At 39.0% G+C, this 23,371-nt stretch overlaps 1 protein-coding gene across 9 annotated transcripts in view; it reads left to right on the top strand.

Annotated features, from left to right (window-relative positions):
• peak1 (pseudopodium-enriched atypical kinase 1) overlaps positions 1–23,371 on the top strand; it is a 123,411-nt gene that overhangs the window by 80,144 nt on the left and 19,896 nt on the right. For all 9 annotated transcript variants that reach the window (XM_066701682.1, XM_066701677.1, XM_066701683.1 and 6 more), the window contains one exon: positions 18,301–21,712. In XM_066701682.1, the coding sequence (XP_066557779.1) occupies positions 18,453–21,712 (3,260 nt within the window). In that variant the 5' untranslated portion in view covers positions 18,301–18,452. The remainder of the gene's footprint in view (positions 1–18,300; positions 21,713–23,371) is intronic.

The raw sequence follows: 23,371 nt of genomic DNA, 5'->3' as shown, positions 1-23,371 counted from the left end.
TAGTGTGATAAGTATCCTACGAAATACCATTTTTCCAAATAAAACAGTCAGTCTAATATGAAAACTGCTTTCTTTTTAAGAAAATCTGATAAAACAGTTAATTGTTTTCATTAAGATTAGAAGTATTTTTGCATTATTATATGGGAAACTAGAAATTAACTCAACTTCAGTGAAGGCCAGCAGTGTGGAGTAGTAACTAGGGTTCTGGACTCTGGAGTGGAGGATTGTGGGTTTGTTCCCAGGTCAGGGACATGGCTGTTGTACCCTTGAGAAAGGTACTTTACCTAGATTGCTCCAGTAAAAACCTAACTGTATAAATAGGTAATTTTATTAATAATAGTGTGATATATTGTAACAATTGTTAGTTGCCCTGGATAAGTGCGTCTGCTAAGAAATCTGTTATTAATATAATAATAATAAGCACATTTAAACAGTAGTTTCTGGTGTAGAGGGATAAGCAGGGTATGGCTGCTTTTTGACAGAAATATAAATTAAAGGAATTGTCCATAATCTCTGTTGTCTTCCATTATTAAATTGCTTAGGTTAAATTTAAAAATTAAGTAATGTCATATTAAATGTTTCGGGAATATATGCTTTTTAGCAATTCATCATTCTTTCTTTCACTTAATTGTTTGTGGCCACATGTACAGCGCAGTTATATCTATCCAGTTTAATTGCCATTCCTAACAACTATGTCAATAATTCAAGATCTTAAAATGCACTTTGCTAGCATGAAATTTGAGATCATTTTGAATCTTATACATGACATAAAGCATTATAAATAATATGCGTAATATGAAACAACTGCTTCAGTGCTAATATTTTCTTTAAAGCATGGGGATATTACTAGTTCATCTCCAGTTGATAGTGGTAACTGACTGCTTTTCCAACTCATCCAGTTTAAATAATTATTGTTCGTGTCTGAAGCATGTCAAAGCATGTTTTGCTACATCTAAATACTGTAATATTGAGGCTTCGTATATATTTACTGTAGCTGTCTGTTTTTTTCACTCGGATATCCTAGGAGTTACTTATGACATATTGTAATTGCTAAATTGTATTTCCACACCATCGTTTATGACACATTCCTTACCAGAACAGAACTATACTGAAACTCTTGATGCTCAAAATGTTGTGGCCATCCAAGTCAGATAATCAATTAAGCGTGGTGCTGTTATTTGTGTTCATTCATTGAGATGGTTCATTATTGTCTTTGTAGGACATGCTTAAGTTACACATTGTACATGAGAAACTATTATTACAGGCATACCCTGGTTATGTCAGTGTATTATCTACTGGACACATTTAAACCTCATTAGTGCAGTGAGCAGACAGCTATACTGCCGCCTGACCCTTCAGATCTCACACGATACCAATTACTTGCCTGAGGGCTTAAAGAAAATTGAAATGCATATGGGATTCTGGTAATTTTCAAAAAGCGCTTTTAACTCAGAAAATCAAAATGGTTTTTAACGTTCTTTCTGGTTCATGGAAGAATCTTCGCTTGATATCAAGGTATTGAAAATCTCAGGCAAAAACATAGTTGCCTTGTGTTCTGATTAAATACGTGCAAAGCCTGGATTCAAGCCACAAATGGGAATGTCTGTGCATAAGCTGTGTTTTTGTCTTGTACATATCTTTGTTGTTTTGTATTGTTTTTCTTTTCAAAATACAGAATAGAGCGATGATTGAGAGATTTCCCAAGTTTATTTTTCTCTCTAGCTGCCTGCAGCTGCTAATGCATATGTAGCTGCAGTGTAGTATATTATGTAGGCTAGTAGGTGGAGGGATACCAACAATTCAGATCATATTATTCATGCATATTTTTAAACAAATAAAACAGGAAAAATTAAATAACCCAGTGAATTAAAATGCAAGTGATAGCTGTTTTGGCATAGTTTTGGCATATGCATGAATTTGGAGCTGATATCATGCATATAATGGTTGCTATTAAAATTTAATTTTAATGATCAAGGGTTCTCATTTTGTTTAATTGGCGACATCTGTTTTGGAGCATCTTTCTCGGTTTAAGACTAAACCATCTTCCTGAATCCATCTCTTCCCCTGTGACATTGACGTGATAAAACGAAATTCAGTATATTAAACCTGTAGACAGAGAATCCTAGAGAAGTAAAAATATTGTTGTTTGTTTTCATGTTTTTAGTTAACTAGGAGAAATGAGTAGCGCTTTGCAAAGAAACTGTTAAGTGTAAGGGGAAGCGTGGGGCCCTGTGATTGCAGAGGGTTGTGGGTTGCAGATTCTTTTCAGTTCTATAAAGAGTCAATTTAAGTGACAATCTGTTGCCAAGACAGCAGTAACCAATTCTGATCAAATGAAAAAAATAACAACCTCGAAGAAATATCATTACTAATAGGGTTGCCAAACCTCCAGTATTGTTCTGAAATTTCTAGGAATAGGAAAGTAATCTTCTGGACACTGCTGGGAGCAACCCAGTAGAAGAATGATTTGGAGGTGTAATCAAGTAATCTAAATGTACACTCTCTGGTGATTCTCTAGATTTATCCTTGTATTAGCTTTCTGCTATGTAGTGATACCAATGTAAAATGTCCTTGCACTTGACCTCCCTGACCATCTTTTTGTTATTATTTAGTGTTCAGATCAAGGTTAGATTTTGGGTTGGGCTAGGATTTGGACCAAGGCTAACATGTGTACCTTGTAAAAGTGAGATTGCTAAACATCAGTCCATTAGTATGTCACATGATGAAACCTTGCAGACCACATCCAACATGACCTCGAATGTCTCAAATAATCTTAAGAGAAATACTCTTGGTTAGTTTTCATTGTGGCATGAAAAGAAACATTTTACCATTATGAACAGAAAATATTCTGTCTCTGTTCTGCCAAGTATTTATACTGAGCCTTGGCAAACCGATAAACGGAAGGCATTGTGGGGTTGTAGTGTACAAAAGATTGTTGATGGCTTGGACAGCATACGTATTAGAGAAGGCATGTTTTGTCTCATCCTGAAGAAGCATAGACGTCAGAGCCATCAGCCAAGTTCAGTAAGTGTTGATTCCAAATTGGGGCAAAAAGGGGAGGAAACAATAGCAGATTTGATTTGATACAAATCTCACTAATGCAGATCGTGTATAATCCTTAAAATGGAATGGGCAAATGGGGGTATAGTCTTCAATACTGAATGAAGGAGAAAATGCTGATATGTTTATCCTCAGCTCATGCCTCTCACTGTAATGATCTTGGGGAAAAATTGCAATTATTCAAAATGAGGGAGAGATTAATTTGACATTATTGCCGTACAAGCTTGCCAGCCTGCTCATGCTTGTTGTTTATTAGAAATTGAGTGCAACAAGTTCCATTACAGAGAATAGCAGTAATCGCAAAAACTAATAAAACAAGGAGTATTTGCTACAGGGTCTGTATGGAGAAATGCTATTCCTCGGTCAGCGGGAGGGATCACAGAGTTCAGGTGAACATCCAACTGCCCAGAAGACAAAGCGCATTTGTTTTACACCACAAATACCTTTCCATTAGGAAAGAATGCATGGGATTCTGGTCATTACCATTTGCTTGTCACTAATACCTTGGAAGGTTGTTATCTAATGCAAAAGAAAAACTGGTTAAGGTTAATTTTGTATTGTATATGTAGCCCTCTTTAAGTTCCTACCAGTTAATTATTCCAGGTATGTATATATGTTACAATAAGATTTCTATTTTTGAAATATTTGTCTTCTAAACCTTTAGGCCTAAATGCCCCATTAACATAGTAAAAGTGTTGATTTTGAAAACTAAAAAGGCTTTTAACATTAAAGAATGTGGTACTAGAATAAATCCACCCAGAGAAAGAAATTAGCTGCTTTGAAAGGAAGGCATTTCCACTGCATTTGTTTTCTGTATTGCCTTTCTCTGCAAATGAGCCGTTTGCTCTACAGAAACAGAAGTGATATTTTCCAGTCTCACTTGTTGAAACTCTGGTCTGATCATTTTCCACAGCATTTCTGAAGCTCTTTGAAAAGGAAATTAAAATATACATATTTCTCTACAATTAGGAATGTTTATTGGATGTATTTGACATTCAGGCAAAATAAAAAGAAAAGTGCTCAAGCCTTTTTTTGGCTGGCATTTATTAAAGAATAGTCAAACTTGCCTGTTTGATTTGCTTCAGTTTTGTTTCAGTGTTTAGCTCACTTACTTTGAAGTGAGAGTTGCTGACTTGGAAGAAAACAGTCCTGTAGGGAAAATAGTCTGTGAATCTCTCGCATAAATAAAGATCCCAGAGCATAGTTCCATGTATGAATTAATGACAAATTTATATTCACTCAGTTTACAGTAATAAGAATCTTAAATTAATCTACAATAATAATATGTATAATGGAACTGTAAGACAATAATACTAAGCAATAGCTTTCTATTTATTATATGATTTCCAAAACTTACACTGTATATTCCCACTGGATGTTACTAAAGATATTAGTGACACAAAACTGATAAATGTTGCTAGTAGTGTGTCTTCGGCCTTGTGACTCTGATGAGACAGGATTGGTTGCCAGTGTGGAGGGTCCTGGGAGACCTTAAATAGAGGAGGAGAATAGAAATATTGCAGCACTACTTCCCAGTCTGTCACATTTTTTGTATGATCTTAAACAGCCCTTTTTCAGATGAAGGGCTTAATATGATCAGACAAGCCCTGGAGGCCAATGTGAATAAACCAAAAATGTGTTAGGGTTATCCAACACCTTTGTGGTGTTATGACAGGTTCTGTGCACTAGATGTTTCCATGTAATTATGAGTCTCGGAGGGAAATGTCAGCTGAGTTTTATATGCATCTGAAAATCACATTTACAGACATGTGGAAGATGCATGCTGTTTTGTTGTTGTTTTTGTCTTTCATAAACTCTTTCCTATGTGACGCTTTTCTTTGCAGCAGGGTATTTTTTTAATGAATGCTTTGATATTTGCTCAGAGAGTCTACCAGGCCCCACCAGAATAGTTGGGGGAAGCTATTGAGAAATGTCTTTCAGTGAAGTTAATGTGTTCAAATTGAATATTAAAGAAAGTCGGTAATGTGAGGGACTGTGTGCGTTGCTCAGCACAGTGATTTTCTTTTAGTTTTATTGTGCTCTTTCACCATCTATATTCAATGACACATCATCAAAGGTAACACTTAAAATGGTTTAAAGGATTATGTTTCAGCACCCAGGATCCTATGAAGGTTTATGAGAAATTAGTTTTCTTTTAACCAGTTCTTGTTCTAATATTTATAGCTGTTCTGTCAACACCTAACCACAACATTTTAACATGGATACCCCTTCTATTGAGGGTGTTTTAGACGGAGAACAGGTGTTTGTGAAATCATAATTATACCCTTCAGATATAAGGCTACTGCTGAAATTGTTGCCTTCTAATAATGTTGATCCAAGTATTACTCATTCTGCATCTTGGAAATCCTCCTCCTTCCCATTTCGCCATGTGTTGTCTTCACCTTTTAATTCCAGTTGTACAGTTCATGATTATCTTAGTCATTACATTTGATCTGTCACACAAATACTTGTTCAGGCTGTGGGACAAAGGTAATCCACACTTGTTCACAACCCACGAATGAAAATGTCTGAGGAGGTCACACCAGGGCATTGCAACCTTTGGATGGTCTCTCTTTATTTCATTCTCTAGGGTCTCATTACATAGCAATTTCCCAGTTTGCTTTGATTTGCGATCTTGTATCACTGGTATAAGTTCTCTGTTAATTCAGCATAACTGGAGTACTTCCTCATCTTCTATAATGAAATCCCACTCACTTTCTGGATTGTGTCAGAGCATGTCTGGGGGAAAAATGTTGATTGATACTTTGTTTTTCATGAAGGCAGCATGTGAAGTATTACTACTGCATGTCAACTGGTGTTGCTGTCTCTGTAAATGTATTGAATTGTGTTAGTAACGACTTTATCAGAATCAACCTCTCCCCCCAGGAATGGGATTGGATTTGTTTAATCAAACTGATATAGATAGAGCAAAAAGGCAATTGCAAAATTAAGTCTGTAAACGGAACTTGACATCAAAGTTGAATTATTGTGAATATTTGTAAAGACTTTTGTTTAGCTAAACTGGTATGTGAAGCTAAGAGAGCATTCCTTCTCTCAACACCTTGCACAAACAGTGAATCCATGAACCTGCTGTTCCACCCTGCATAAATAATAATTACTTTAGCAAGAAGCCAGTGTCATGTTAACAGCGTTTATCATAACATTTTCTTATTTTTGTCTTTCTTTTTGTATCTCTTTGTATAGATTTTTTATGGAGGGCTAGGCTATATGTTACGATGACAGACGACAAGGCAGCTACAGGTCACATGGTTTGGATCAGTTCTCCAGTGTGAAAATAGATAGCAGATTAATCTTCACTTGAACTCTGTTTAATTTACAGTCTGGTAAATAAACTGTGACAGTCAGTCAAGCCCAGACAGTCCACTCCCACTAGCCAGAACATTTTATCTTAAAAGGAGTGAACAAGGCCCGTACATTTCAGTGAGGTCTATTGCAGATTCCACACATTGAACCAGGTAAATTAAAGCCTTGATGCTTATGATATATTGCCATGATGTAGGGTGAACATTCATCAGGTCCAGTGCACAATTGCAGTGCTTTAGATAACCACAATAGTCCAAGAGCTGTTGAGTGAAATGTATGTTGTAGAAAATAACACATGGCATAATCTTCCCTATTGTGCTATTGCATGATTTTCATCACGCTACAGCACACAGTATAAATATCTATGTTTATCATTATGAGCCACAGTAAGTTATTTTATGTCTCATAGACTAAACACCAGCAGGCAGTTTGCATTTCAGACTGATGAATAAAATAACCACTGTAGTATATATTATAATCAATAACTATAACTTAAATGCAATAGGGTGCATATCGAATAATAAGACAGCAAGTCGATGGTCACGATGATGACCTAAAATCAATCGAATTGGAAGTGAAGTACAGCATTCTCTTTTGATTATATTATTGATAATACATTATTCTTCCAAATATCAGTATTCCTAGATCTAGATGTTGTTTTTTCCCCCACAATGTATATTTCAATTTTAGACTTCAGCTGTGTGAGGATGTTATTAGAACATGCTGTTCATCGATATCAGACTATGTCACTGTGGTCTGAAACACCAGACATCCGCCTTCCAAAAGTCTCTCCAAAACTATGGCATTCCTGCGTCTCGGTTCAGGATTTACCCACAAACCAGAGAGCACCCACACAGTGTTCTGACTGAGGAGTCAGAGAGAAAGATTGAGTCTGGCCTATTCGCATCGCACCAGAGAACGGGGGTCTGGTCATGATAGGAGTTGGAAACTTTCTTAAAAACTAATCAGAACCCTGCAAGGGAGAGAGAATGGGCATGGAATGAGCGTGGTTGTGTCCTGGCATAACCTGACATTTAACTGAATCATGAATCATGAACCCCGCAGACAATGGCTGTGATGAAGTTGTGTAAGTAAATGGCATTTGCCCACATATGGTGTTGCTATAATTCTTTTAATACAAAATGTGGACACTACCCCCCCTGTTTCACACATATATACACACATACACACAACAGACATTAGCACACTAATTTGTCCTTTACACAGCGTTTATGATATTGTTTAGAAACATTAGTCAGCAATGACTCACTGCAGACATACAGTGATTTAACATTTTGGAACTATTATGCTCATTATTGTTATTTAAACATACATGGTTCTACTGTAGTGCATAGCATGAAATGTATGCTTTTAATAAACTGGGAGTGGCAGGGCACATTATATCCCAGTGTTGTAAAAAGATATTTCACTTTTTGATTACACACTGTATGTTCTGGAAAGGGAGGTTGTTGAAAAATCTGCAAACTTCATACATTTGGTGTCCTTTACCAATTTGCGAACAAAATGTGTACTGATTTCTAATCCCTCTCTGCCTTTCAAAGGATTAAAAAAATCAAAATCAGAATGGGAGGTGGCAGTTCAGTCTCAGCACGCTTGTGTATGTAATCCTTGTTATGCCTCTGTTTGCTGTGGAAAGCAGGACCTTGAGGCATTGGTAAATTGGTGATTTTGTCACTCCAACATGTGTCCCCCCCTCACTCACTTTAAAGCGTGCCAGCAGGCGGCTGTCACAAATGTCTGCCTGTCATCGTCACCAGCGTGGAGTTGCTTTGGAGCTGTCCCAGCAGTGGTGAAGAGAGAGCCCTCATTTGCCATAATCCCTATACTGGGCAGCCCAGCCATCCTTTTCCGATTGTGCCAGCGATAGGAGCAGTTAGAAGTATGCTGAGAGTGGGGAGCTGGAGTCACTTGCACACATACTGCATTGTTTCTCACAGTACTCCATGGTTTGGCAGGCAGCGTGGGTGAATCAGATCTCTTTGCCAAGGTTAGCTTCTGTGGGCAGAAGAATTTCAGAATGGAACAAGATGAAAGCTGTAATATTAGCAGTAATAATTGCATTAAGATAATTGAGTCTGCTGATTTTTTTTTTTTTTTCTTCAAGGAGAGACATTTGTTCACAGCAATGAATTTGACTTTGTTTTTTAAGGTTGCAACCTCTCACTCTCACTCACTTACTAATCCTGAGTATTTTCTGACAAAACATTACTATTGATGTTTTTCATTTCAACAGATCTATATTTATGATTGCACATCTTATAATCCCAACGCTTGCCTTTCAAACTATAAATTCAGATAGTGTTTCACTCCCACACATGATTAATTGTCCAGCATTGAAGTATCTGCCCCCTCAGTCGTGCGAATGTATTCAGCAGGTGGCAGTTTTACAAAGCACTCATAGGTGGCAGCCTACTCAATCCATTTCAACAGAGAATAATATAGCCTTTCTAAACTTCTAAAGTAGTCACACTGATTTCAAGAAAAAGCAGCACTGGAATGCTTTTTATGAAAATGGTAGAAAGAATTAAACGAAGATAGTTTTGCAAGTTAGGTTTGTATGATACTGTATTATACACTTACATTTGAATTAATTAAATAGAAAAAAATCTACTTTTCTAAAGAGAGTAACAGTGCCAGTGTGAATGTTTGATGTGTGTGTGTGTGTGTGTGTATATATATATATATATATATCTATATCTTTACCTTGCCTGTAGACTTCTCAAATTCAATAATGACATTCTTTCATATCCAGTTTCAGCTTTTCACAACCTCATGAATAGCTCATCTTCTGCAATGTAGTTTTGGGCAAGATGGGCAAATTTGAACAGGAGTTTCAAACATTATCCAGAATTATACTTTAGCATATTTATCTTAGGAGCCTTCAGTCTGCCAGTCTGTGGTTGCAGAATGTCTCCATGAGTTGGCTAGATTAAGTTGTACTCTTAATATTTCTTTCATGGCTGCTGTCATCGCTAGCAAGGCAAGGCTTTAGTGCAACCCTCACTCTCTTGTACTACACAGTATACTCAAAATATTTGTCTTCCAATCTAAAATTAGAAAAACAGGAAGAAAATGTATAGTTTTCTGAGCATTTAAAGGTATAGCCCTACCTATATAACTATAGCATTTTTAAATATTTGTTTTTATTATATGGCCCTTTAGGTAGGAACTTAAATTATAGGGACTCAAGTTAATCATTTTTGGTGAGACTTCACAGTCTCTGGAATACATACCTGTTTAAAGATTAGACTGTCTTCATCTTGAAAGTACTTTATTTCAGGGGAATCTCAAAAAAGAAAATAAGATCCACAAATTCTGTATCAGATATGGTTATATTATAGCATTATATTATATAAAAGATCTAGCTTTTTAAAAATGTATTACACAGAAGACTCAAGGATATGGGACCCATGTGTATCTTGAATACAATGTAAAAGCGTGTATTTGGTGGCACTTTGTTGTTCAAACGAAGTTTAAAGCAATATTTCCCACATTTTGTGTCGGAAAAACCTCTCTTAATCTCGTGCTTCGGGCAAGGGGTTGTTTGTGATACATAATCTTTGTGTCATTAAAAACTGCAAGCAACTTAGCTTCAAACACATGATCAGTAACATATCTATAAATCCTTCCATATAAGGGCAGTGTTAATCTTCACTGAAATATTATCACACTGTTACACACTGGGAGGCAGCTCTCATGAGTCCATAATTTCTGGTACTTTCCTCTGTAACTGATACTGCTGTGCTAGTACAACGAACTCCTCTGTGAAATTGTACTATGACACTTAAACATGTCAGATGTACCATTTATAGAACTTCTCTTGAACTAACGGACACCTATTCTATAGGAGCTACTCTCTGTGCTGCTCATTTGTATAAAATGTTGCAGAAAATGAGAACAATGTAATTATTTTAAGTCTTAAAGGGTTATAAATCTTTTAATGAGTGCATAATAATGGGAAGTCAATGTTGTCTTGAGGTACTAATGCCCTCTGCTTCCCTTGACACAAGCAATAAAGATATGCATGGCTGATTCCTTTTCCATTTTAAATCACTCGAATAGAAGGCATTCTGTAAATGAAAAGATCATATTGATTTATGGTCTGGACAGAAAACACTAATTCCACTAACTCCTCTGACAGTGATGTAGTTCCAAGCAATCCTACTTCATGCCAGAATGTTTAAGATTGAACCCAAGGCCCCCTTCTCACATTCTATTCAGTAGTTTGTCCTTGTATAGCCCAGTATCCTTTCTCAATAACTGCTTAAACATGTGTATTGTTAAGTTATGCCTGGTATGTGTGCGGTATATTGCTTTCCCTGAAATCTGTGTGATTTTAGATATACCATTCTTGATATAGCCTAGGCCTACTCTGATAGTCTTGCATCTTAGAGTAATTTAAAATCTGCGTCGCTGCCTCATTCAGATGCTGAGCCTTGATTTCCATCTTATACTCATCCTTCTTCTGCAGTGAATACAATATAAAGTCAGAGGGATTTGCGATATACATGATATTACTTTTCTGTTTTTAACATGAAAAGCGAGTCTTAGAGGAAATGAGTGTGAATACTATCAGAAGTGGAAGAAAGGGTTGTGCAGTGTGTAAGATTGATTTATAGGGTTTCCTGAGGAAACTGCAGCGAAACACCCATTTGGGCTGTCACAGTTCAGTCTCACCTATTACAAAAGCTCCCTGACATATTTAATCTGACTCATGTAATTAATGTGGGAAAAAGCCTTGGAAGCAAGCTGCAGGTCAGTCAACAGAGAGAGATCAATGGTTAAAACAAGTTCTGCAGCCTCTAAAAAGGTTTTTAATTGACCTCTTAACAATTGTATATGTTTTTGTGGATATAAGAATGTAGGTGTTTTTCAACTATAGGACATATATTCTATATATTCCTGTTTATAAACACTGTTTTGTCGCTGTGTAGTTTTATTCATTAAGAATTTGAATTATCATTCAGCATAGATGAGTATCTGTTTAGCAAAGTTTGTGAAATACACTTTTTGCACTACTTGTTTGTGATTTCATTTGTCATTCAGTATCTATTGCAGATTTAAGTAAAATACTTTTAATTAATAATTATATTTACTTAAAGCAGAATTTAGATAGCTCTTATTAATAAATACTTGAGATGGCATAATTTCAGGATTATAAGCATTTTAAACTTTGTCTAGTTCTTACACTCTAGGTCTGTTACTGGTTTACTTTGTAGACTGAATCCATTTGAGCTGTCTCTGCTTTCAAGCTGTGTATTGAACCATTTATGAAAGCTGTGAAAAATGTCTGTCTTCCATTCCAGTGTCCCAGAAAGTAAACAAAATCTTAATTCCTCTCAGATACAAAGTAGGCCAGGTCATAAAATAGATTATTGTATAGCTGAAGAATGGACAGCATTTCCTTTTATTTCCAGTGTACTAAAGATGGGTTTCCTTAGGCTAGCAAAGTTGTTTGAGAGATACAACAGTAGAGGAACCATTTTAGTCTACACGTGGCAGCATACAATCATTTTGTTACTGTCTAGGAAAGCCTAAGGCAATGTTAAATGCTGTGCAGAAACTGTTTTCTGGAGAAGCTGCAGATGATACTGTGAACATGTGGGTCAGTGAATGTTGTTTGTGTGTTTAAATAAGGGTTGTAACCCTTTAATTGTGTAAACAGAAATGACAATGTCAGCTTTCATTTTTCTGTCCTAATATAGGTGAATGGTAGCCAGGAACTCTCTAAAGTCATCATTAATAAATAGGCATTGAGCTGAAATCTTTTTATTTAAATGCTGTTATATGTGTTGAGTTTAATGTGGTTAACCCTGTGGTATTGTAACTTTCTGGTTAGGTGTGTTTCATAGGGAAAGACGTTACATTGTGATTTGGAACATTTTAAAGCAGGAACCTGATTGTCTCCATTTCCTATCTCTTCAAATACACGATAACATAAATCTTCCTCTGTGGTGGACCCAGTGCTGAATAACCCTTTAACTTGTTATTCATGCACCATTGTGTCCATTAGCTGTAAGAGAGGGTGTTGGCTGAAGATATCCCTTAAACAGGATTTGACCCAGTCACTTTGTGAGTTATGACTCCCACACCCTGGTCAGAGCATTGTTCAGTTTGACACACTCAGGCTGATTCTATAACCACACTCCTTTACTGTAGCTAGCCATCACAATGGGTCCTGCATAACTACAGCAAAGTATGATTTCCTCTTTTGTTACAATGTAAAATTTGACATGTGCATTAAAAAATGTATTTACTGACATACTCGTCAGTGTATGTATTTAAATGAATGAGCTACAGATTTCTACTCAAGTATGCATGTATTACACTAAAATGTATAACTATGACCATCCACTGACATTTTTATTTTATTTTATATGCTTCTTGGCAGGTTGTAAGTGCTATATCCTGCTAGTACTGTCCTACCTCTTTGTCACTGTTATTGACAATGGATTGTCAAGATTTCACCCCCAATTCTAATCTCTAAATGTTCCCTAGTAAAACAGCCTAATGATTGCTGCCACTTAAAGAAGAAACTGCAATTTATATTTACATAGGACTATCACAAAAATCACAGATAATCTACCTTCAGAATAAAGTTTTTATCTTAACCAAGATAACAGCAACAGCGAGACATGGTGTTAGCCATTATGCGCCTGACACCAGGTGTCAGTGTGAAGCTAGAGAAGACCCGCAAAACCCGTCTTCTAATTAAAAGTGGAGTAGAAGCACAGATTTCATATCAAACAGTTCCTAGGACTGGCAATGTCAGTGAAGAACACACCCTTACATTTACTAAAACGTCCATGGGATCTTTCATGTAAATATTTGTAGAAAGAAATCTGACCTTAAACTTGAACTTAAACAAGTTAAATTGATTGCAATTTATTAGAATTCTCTGTTGAGGCATGGACTCCACTAGACCTCTCAAGGTGTGCTGTGGTATCTGGCACCAAGACGTTAGCAGCAGATCCTTTAAGTCCTGTAAGTTGCGAGGTGGGGCCTCCATGGATCGGACTTGCTTGTCCAGCACATCCCACAGACGCTCGATTGGATTGAGATTTGGGGAATTTAGAGGCCAAGTCAACACCTTGAACTCGTGATTCATCAGACCAGGCCACCTTCTTCCATTGCTCCGTGGTCCAGTTCTGATGCTCACGTGCCCATTGTAGGGCAGTGGACAGGGGTCAACATGACTGGTCTGCGGCTACGCGGCCGCATATGCAACAAACTGCGATGCACTGTGTGTTCTGACACCTTTCTATCAGAACCAGCATTAACTTTTTCAGCAGTTTGAGCTACAGTAGCTCGTCTGTTCGATCGGATCACACGGGCCAGCCTTCACTCCCCACGTGCATCAGTGAGCCTTGGCCGCCCATGACTCTGTCGCTGGTTCACCGCTTTTCCTTCCTTGGACCACTTTTGATAGGTACTGACCACTGCAGACCGGGAACACCCCACAAGAGCTGCAGTTTTGGAGACACTCTGACCCAGTCATCTAGCCAACACAATTTGGCCCTTGTCAAAGTTGCTCAGATCCTTACACTTGCCCATTTTTCCTGCTTCTAACACATCAACTTTGAGGACAAAATGTTCACTTGCTGCCTAATATATCCTACCCACTGACAGGTGCCATGATAACGAGATTATCAGTGTTATTCACTTCACCTGTCAGTGGTATGTATATATATGTATATGTATATGTGTATATGTGTGTGTGTATATATATATATATATGTATATATGTGTATATATATATATATATATATATATATGTATATATGTGTATATATATGTATATATGTATATGTGTGTGTGTATATATATGTATGTATATATATATATATATATGTATATATGTATATGTGTGTATGTATATATATATATATGTATATATGTATATGTGTGTATATATATGTATATATATATATATATATATGGCAGTTGCTTCAATGCATTTAGGGGTGTGGTCCTGGTCAAGACAATCTCCTGAACTCCAAACTGAATGTCTGAATGGGAAAGAAAGGTGATTTAAGCAATTTTGAGCGTGGCATGGTTGTTGGTGCCAGACGGGCCGGTCTGAGTATTTCACAATCTGCTCAGTTACTGGGATTTTCACGCACAACCATTTCTAGGGTTTACAAAGAATGGTGTGAAAAGGGAAAAACATCCAGTATGCGGCAGTCCTGTGGGCGAAAATGCCTTGTTGATGCTAGAGGTCAGAGGAGAATGGGCCGACTGATTCAAGCTGATAGAAGAGCAACTTTGACTGAAATAACCACTCGTTACAACCGAGGTATGCAGCAAAGCATTTGTGAAGCCACAACACGTACAACCTTGAGGCGGATGGGCTACAACAGCAGAAGACCCCACCGGGTACCACTCATCTCCACTACAAATAGGAAAAAGAGGCTACAATTTGCACAAGCTCACCAAAATTGGACAGTTGAAGACTGGAAAAATGTTACCTTGTCTGATGAGTCTCGATTTCTGTTGAGACATTCAGATGGTAGAGTCAGAATTTGGCGTAAACAGAATGAGAACATGGATCCATCATGCCTTGTTACCACTGTGCAGGCTGGTGGTGGTGGTGTAATGGTGTGGGGGATGTTTTCTTGGCACACTTTAGGCCGCTTAGTGCCAATTGGGCATCGTTTAAATGCCACGGCCTACCTGAGCATTGTTTCTGACCATGTCCATCCCTTTATGACCACCATGTACCCATCCTCTGATGGCTACTTCCAGCAGGATAATGCACCATGTCACAAAGGTCGAATCATTTCAAATTGGTTTCTTGAACATGACAATGAGTTCACTGTACTAAACTGGCCCCCACAGTCACCAGATCTCATCCCAATAGAGCATCTTTGGGATGTGGTGGAACGGGAGCTTCGTGCCCTGGATGTGCATCCCACAAATCTCCATCAACTGCAAGATGCTATCCTATCAATATGGGCCAACATTTCTAAAGAATGCTTTCAGCACCTTGTTGAATCAATGCCACGTAGAATTAAGGCAGTTCTGAAGGCGAAAGGGGGTCAAAAACAGTATTAGTATGGTGTTCCTAATAATCCTTTAGGTGAGTGTGTGTGTGTATATATATATATATATATATATATATATATATATATATATATATATATATATATATATATATATATATATATATATATATATATATATACACACACAATTCTTAATTCTACATAATATTGCATATCATTGCTACGTTGATGATACTCAGCTGTATCTCTCTCTGAAGCCTTATGATAATTCTCTAACTTCTCTCTTTGATTGTCTGAGTGATATCAAAATATGGATGGCTGTTAACCTTCTCCAGATCAATGACTCAAAATCTGAAGTGGTAGTTTTGGCCCTCCTGATTCAGCTAAAGAATTAATTAATCAACTTGGTCCTTTAGGTACTAACTTAAACACTCATGTGAGAAATCGTGGTGTAATTTTTGATTCTAAATTCAAATTTGATAAACAAATTAATTCAGTGGTAAAAGGTAGCTTTTTTTCTGCTCAGGGCCATTGCTAAAATGAAACATTTTCTTTAATTCAGAGATCTGGAGATTATCATTGATGCGTTTATTTTATCTAGACTGGACTATTGTAATTCTTTATATGTGGGGATATCAAATACTTCACTCTCATGCTTACAGCTAGTGCAAAATGCAGCGGCTAGACTCCTGACAGGCACCAAGAAGTACACAAGTATTTCTCCAGTTTTAGCCTCGTTGCATTGGCTTCCAGTCAAATACAGAGTTCAATTTAAGATTATTTTAATGGTTTTTAAGGGTTTACATGGATTTGCACCAGATTATATTTTAGATTTCTTACATCAATATCAGACCGTTAGACTTTTAAGATATTCACAGAGTTTGCTTTTAAGTGTCCCTAAATCTCGTTTGAAAACTATAGGGGATCGTGCCTTCTCTGTTGCAGCCCCTCGCCTTTCGAATAGTCTGCCGATTCATATTAGATTATGTGATAGTATTGAGTCTTTTAAATCTCAGTTGAAGACTCATTTTTATTCTATTGCTTATAACTGTTCATAGATTTACTCTTATTGTCTTGACTTTTATTGTGCATGTTTTAAATTGTGATTGTATTTTAAATTTTGTTACTGTAAAGCACTTTGGTTGTGTTGTTTTAAGTGTGCTATACAAATAAATGTGATTGATTGATTGATTAATAATTCCTTACCAGAGTGGCTGGTTTTGTACACAAGTCAGATAGTAATGTAGTTGGACATAAATTCTGTAGCTACACAGTACAGCTACCATTGTTAAGGACTGAACAAATTGTGTAGTCTGGCCAAGGGAGAGTAAAGTACAGTGAACCTGCCAAAACCATACAAACCACACTAACATTGACCCTGTTGTTTTTAAACTCTTAACCTTCCAACATCATTAAAGGAGATCCCTGTTTTCTAAGGAAACATTAGTTTTGGAAGGGGTTTTGCATTAACAAAAGTAATATCATCACAGTAAAATGTAGGTTACTTGGTGTAAAATGGAAATGTAGAAGCAAATTAAAATTAAACCGAGCATTTGCAAGGAAATGTATCTCATGAAGATTTCCTGATTTCATCATGATTGTTGTGTAGACGTTAACGCATCTTTTCCATTCTGGTAAAAGTTTTGTACTGGAGGGCCAATAATTTATTAACTGTACTAGCTGGTGACACATATACCACACAACACATGGCAAACAATGTGTGCAATAGGAACTTACACTGTAGCATTACAGCACTTAATTCTGTGTGACAATAATAGATAATTTAGAATTAAAGGTAAGGGGGATCCAGTTTTAATATTGTTAAACAGGCAACTGTTTCTTTCAGTTGTATTAATTACCTCTTTATCAGAATTTGTTATAACTTGCTACAGTAGTCGTAAGCATGGTGATAAAATAAATGTTTTTTGTGCATTTCACTGGGTTCTTAACACTCTGTGACTAAAAGAAAATATTATTCTGGAAGACCTTCAGAATATAATGGTTTTATCTTGTTTATATGTGGCTAGAGCATTCAATCCCCTGCTGATGTTCTTCTTTTTCTTCTTAGTAAATGATTTCTGCCTCAGAGTGCCCTGAGTTTCAAGACATGGTGTTTGCAATTTTCAGTCCATTAATCACAAGCTAGGAGTTATGAGCCGGCTGATTACAACTAGCAACGGTGAACAGAGGAGCAGTCCAAAAATAGTCTAAAATAGCTGGCTAATTCTTAGAATTTCTGACCTTCTGGCATAATGCTCAGACCCTTCAGAAGATTAATGGAAATAGGGGCATACTCTGCCCCCCAGTGGATATGATACTTAACTTCATGCAATTCCATTTAGTAGAATGGGCCTGGTTAAAAAATTCAGTAAAGCTGCAGTGGAAAAAATACCTACTGGATGTCAGCTGCTAATGTAGCAGAGCTTCATAAAATGTAATCTATCTAAAATCTGAAAGATCATTTACAATTATTAATATTTATCTATATATTAATTAGTATTGCAGACATGGCTTTTGTAGTTCAGTACATAGCTAATTAAGAATAGGGTCTGTGTTCAATTAAATATTTAAACGGGGGGTACTAATTATTTCTATTTGAAGTATGTATGAATGTGTACTGCCTTTCATGATTGCATTGTCCAGATATAAATGCATGTTTAATCTGTATTGCATATTTAGGCTCTAGCGTTTAATGTTGCAGTCACTTGCATGGAATTTTATGAATTCAATTATTAAATGATCTAATTTTAAGCACTGAAAGATTATGGCAGTTTTTGTGTCAGTTAATGTAGCTTTTATGAAAGGTACTGTTTGTAAATACAACCAAATGCCTTGTCACAGATGATTTTCAACGTCTAATGATCTCAAGTTTATATTTTTTATGTTTCAGGATCCACAAGCTAGAGGACCCTGAACACTTGCAAGAAGACAACCTAGAAAGAGGGGTTTCAGAACAAACTGTTTGAAATCTAGGGAGCCCATGGAGGGGATCCCTGTACACTGATCCACCGGGACTCGGAGTCACCGACGAGTATCGGAACCATGTCCGCCTGTAATACATTCACAGAACACGTGTGGAAACCAGGCGAGTGCAAGAACTGCTTTAAACCTAAAAGCCTGCACCGCCTGGCTGAGGGGGGTTTAAAGAAAGGCGGACAAGAGCAGCCGCAGCAGAATCAAGACACTTCTGGGGTTAAGCCCAACGCCAACCTAACAAACAACTACCAAAGGGGTAGTACACGCTCTGGACACTTCCGCCCCCCTGTGGCCAAGAAACCCACCATTGCTGTGAAGCCAACCATGATGCTGTCCTGTTCTTCAGCTGCCCTGGATTCAGAGAGCAACCACGGGCAATCGGATACTGCTGAAATAGGGAAAACCTCTGCTTTTGTGGTGTGGAACCGCAACGGGATGAACCGAAAGAGGCCTGGTGGGATCAACAACAATGAGGGCGAGGAGGGTGGGGAAGAGATAGAGGGCTACGGCCTGCGCAGCTGTCGCGCACCCAGTGGCAACAACAACAACAATGGCCTGACAGAGGTGCTGAAGGAGATCGCTGGTCTTGGCTCAGGCCCTGGCTCCAGCTCAGGTTCCAGCTCTAGAGACCTCTTCTTTGGCCGTATCAGTAGCTGCTATAAGCGCTCCTTGGAGCGAGGTTTGCCAGCATCCAGCTGTTTGGCAATTGGTAGTGGAAATGGAGTGTCTCAGAAACAAGTTTCTCTGAATGATAGCACGGAGGTGATTAGCTCAGAAGGTGGACGTTTCTGTTACCCAGATTTCTCCAGCGACGGTGAAGAGGATGAAGAAGATGGTGAGGAAGAAGGAGAGGGTGAACATGAGAGCTGGGATGAAAGTGATGAAGAGCTTTTGGCAATGGAGATCCGAATGCGAGGGCAGCCTCGCTTTGCCAACTTCAGAGCCTCCACCCTCTCTCCTGTGCCCTTTGCTGCGGGCAAGAAGTGGAACACCGTGCCACTCCGCAACCGCTCCCTGCAAAGGATCTGTGCTGTGGACTATGATGACACCTATGATGAGATCCTCAATGGATACCCTTCAGAGGATTCCAATGGGGTTCACATATTTGGCCCTTATGGCCAGGGGGACCTACAAGGTAGCAGCTTCTTCTCTAACTCAGAGTCTACAACCTCCCCTGAATCATCATCTTCTCTCCCAGAAGATTCCCGAACTACTTCCAGCAGTGGCAGTAGTGCCCCTTGCCGTCTACCTAATGGTCTCCCCTCACCTGCTGCATCTAGGGAGCCAGACTTTGAAATGGTCACTGAAAAAGAACAGGCTTCCAGAGTAGTTAGGTCCTGTAAAGCATCAGAGACCCACAAAGCAGTACTAGCAATACGACTTGAAGACCAGGATGGAGGACAGAAGGAGGGAGGAGCTGTAAAAAGCCCTTCCCTTCCTCAAGCCCTTCCTGGACAGCCAGTCACTATCAGCTTCAGCCCTGGAGAAGAGCAGGCCAAGCCCTATCGTGTGGTCAGCCTTGAAAAGCCAGCCATGTGTAAACCTTACACAGTGGTGGATGTCTCTGCATCCATGGCCAACACTGACATTCAAAGCCAGGACAGTGTTCCTAAACCCAAAGGGTCCTCATTCACCACAAGCCCTGCTTCCACACCTAGCTCTCCCTTAGGGCAGCCTCTCTCTCCCACTTCCCCAGCCTCTCCAACCACTGTATCATCCTCCACTGCACTCAACACCTCCCGAAAGAAATCAAGTGCCATCCGGTACCAGGAGGTATGGACTTCCAGCACAAGTCCCCGTCAGAAGATACCCAAGGTGGAGCTAGTGGGAGGGGGTGCTGCAGGCCCAGCTGTTCCCCCCAGGCACTGTAGCCACAAGTCTGCACCTACCTCCCCTACAGCTGGCCTTTCTTCTTCCTCCCGTACCGTGCCTGTGAAGTCACCCAACCTGTCAGAGATCAAATTTAACAGCTACAATAATGCTGGTATGCCTCCATTCCCCATTATTATTCGCGATGAGCCAACCTATGCTCGGAGTTCTAAAAATGCCGTTAAGGTGCCCATTGTCATTAACCCCAGTGCTTATGACAACCTAGCTGTTTACAAAAGCTTCCTTGGTCTTAGTGGAGAACAACCACAGACAAAACCAGGTTCAGGATGTAGAGTCTCTAGCCATACTTATGAGGAGATTGGATCCTCAGAGAGTATGCCATCCTCTCCTAAGGATACAACTGCTAATGGCAAAATATCTGCAGAGAAAGTTGCGGGAGAAGAAAGGAAAGCAGGCAGTGTTGCACAGAAGATCCAGGAACTCATTGCAGGAACCACTACAACTTCAAATACTACAACAATTACTGGTACTACTACAACTGCAGTCAATACTCAGGGAGGCTCCCTAGCCAAAACCAACACTGCTGCTGCCACTCCTGGACGCCATCGAAAGGTGAGCGGTGAATCAACACCTGGAAAAGAAGGCAACAGTGATCTGCCATCAACAAGCACTGGCCCTGTCCATCGTGAAAAAGCCAGTACTGTTCTGTCACAGATTGTGGCATCAATTCATCCACCACAGTCTCCACCAGAGTCACCCACAGTGCAGAGCAAAACCTACAGTGCTGAGGAGCTTTACTCCCTCCCACCTGATGCCACTAATGAAGCTCCAATAAGACCCAAATCACTTTTCTCTCCAGCTGAGGGGTGCCTTCCCAAACCTCGGAAAGACACACCTGCCAAGCAGCTGCCAAAATCCCAAAGCACCACAGCTGCCACTCCAACAAGTCCCAAGTCCGAACCCAATGCCCCCTTCCCACCTCCTAGATCCACTTCCTCGCCATACCATGCCAGCAATCTGCTTCAGAGACACTTTGGTAACTGGTCCAAACCAACAACAACTAGCCCCACACGGCCAAATGAGGCTGAATCTGCCCAGGGAGGAGAAGGCAGGAGGGCAGCAGCAGAGAGTGCCAAGCCCAAACGCTGGATTTCCTTCAAGAGCTTCTTCCGCCGGCGGAAGGACGAGGATGAGCAGCAACGAGAGAAGGCTGAACGTGAGAAGGAGAAGGGCAAGTTAGTGGGACTGGATGGCACAGTCATTCACATGCTTCCACCTCCCCCAGTCCAGCGGCACAACTGGTTTGCTGAGGCCAAGACTGATGATCCCAATCAGAAACCCACCATCATCTTCACCTATAAGCCAGAGCTTAGTGTTGCAGGTGAAGGGGAGTCAACCCAGACACATGAAGAGGAAAGCAAGCAGAAGTCCCTGGAGAGGCCAGAGCTGAAAGGAGAACAATCTACAGGACATCCACTGCAACAGAAGACTGCCAGGTGAGTTAATCTTTAACTCTGGTGTTTCTAACCCTTGTTACTAAGTATCTTTGTGTCTTGTGGTAAAACACTTAACTGTTTTTTTTTTGTTTTTTTTTTTCTCAGTCTGTTAGAGATTGTAATAAGAAGAAATGTGATTTGAGCTACAAAGTTCCATTTTATACAAGTGAAGGCAAAAATACATGGCTTTATCCTTGGCTAGTGTATAGTTTGAATGTGAACCCATGCTAAGAGCCATGACTCGAGAGGTTGGCACTGATTGTCCTTGTCTTCCCGGTGACTCAGGGGAGCATATGAACTATAAAGGCCACCTACTGAGGAAGTATGGGCTGCCAGACTGATAGGTGAGGCATTTTCAGAGGTGGCCTGCTGGAAAGAAACCCATTCCTGCTGACAATAAGCTGTAATGATTTTAGAGTTCACATTGCCAACGCTGTATGTGTGCTACACTTCTCCCCTGGAAATGAAGCTTTGATCACCAAGGGCAGTGAAATGTAAACCACAGCTGCCATCACGGTTTATTGTTATTGTGACGGTTTATTGCGTGTGATGGAATTCTGCATTTTAAGCGCCTGTTTTCTTTTCCAAACTTAATTGTATTTATTAGTAAACCCAAAACACTTTTTTGAAAGTCTTTGGATACCTCTGCAAGATAGCATTAAAGCAGTTTTAACTGGGGGAAGAAATCTGCAGTTAATATAATTTCATATTGGTATTTTAACTGTTGGAAAGATTATAGGTAAAGAGTGCATTTGGAAGCTGAGATAAAGCTGTAAAAGCTATCTTCAGCGAGGCCTGACACATGGATTAAAACACAGCATTTCTAATTTTCTGTGATGATTTGATGGCTTTATAGATTCATGTGTAATTAGTGCTTTCAGTACTAGAGCTGCTGTGCTGTATGCTGCTAGGCAGAATCATGTTGTGAAACCAATCTTGGTTAGAAAAATAATAATGCATGCTTTCAGCTCCCTTTTTGGATAGTATGCGTCCAAAGATAAGACCACTGAATCAACAACATGAATCGAAGCATAAAATGAACCTTACTGGAAGGGTTAATCGTTTTACCTTTATACCAATTTGAATTGCATATGCTGGAAATAACACATAGTCAGTGACGACATCATATTGAGCTTTAATGCTTTTTAGTGTTTTAACAGCTCACACATAAATATTTAGATGTTGTCCAAGTCACCCTAAAAATCCTAACCCCCTTTTTATTAATCTTTCTCAGTAAAGTCAGATGTGACCAGTCAGTCTATTGCATTGGCTAACTATCCATTTTCTGTCTCAGTAAACATGAAGCCTCTGCTAGGAAATTAACAACTGATCATTGGAAGGCAGCTGGCAGGATGTGTTATCATTTTACTCACTTACCTGTGACAAAATGGGAAGCTGTGATGTGCTGGCACTGAGCAACACTGATGGAGTATAACATCTTATATGGCTACTTCTTATCAGTTACCAGTTCATTTAAAAAATATTTTTCTCACCCTCCACCCTTCCATGACTGTATATGTTTCATAGGTTTCATGTACAGCAGATACATGTGTCATGTAGTTATATATTAACAGAGCTTGAACAGCAAAGCTAAAGGAGATGTCTTCTTCAAGCAACGTATTACTATATTACAGTTGGACCCTGCAGACAAATAATTTG

This window comes from Amia ocellicauda, chromosome 4 (assembly GCF_036373705.1).
Source record: "Amia ocellicauda isolate fAmiCal2 chromosome 4, fAmiCal2.hap1, whole genome shotgun sequence".
Classification (NCBI taxonomy): Eukaryota; Metazoa; Chordata; class Actinopteri; order Amiiformes; family Amiidae; genus Amia; species Amia ocellicauda.
Note: the sequence above shows the minus strand (reverse complement) of the source record. Positions and strands in the feature narration are given on the sequence as shown.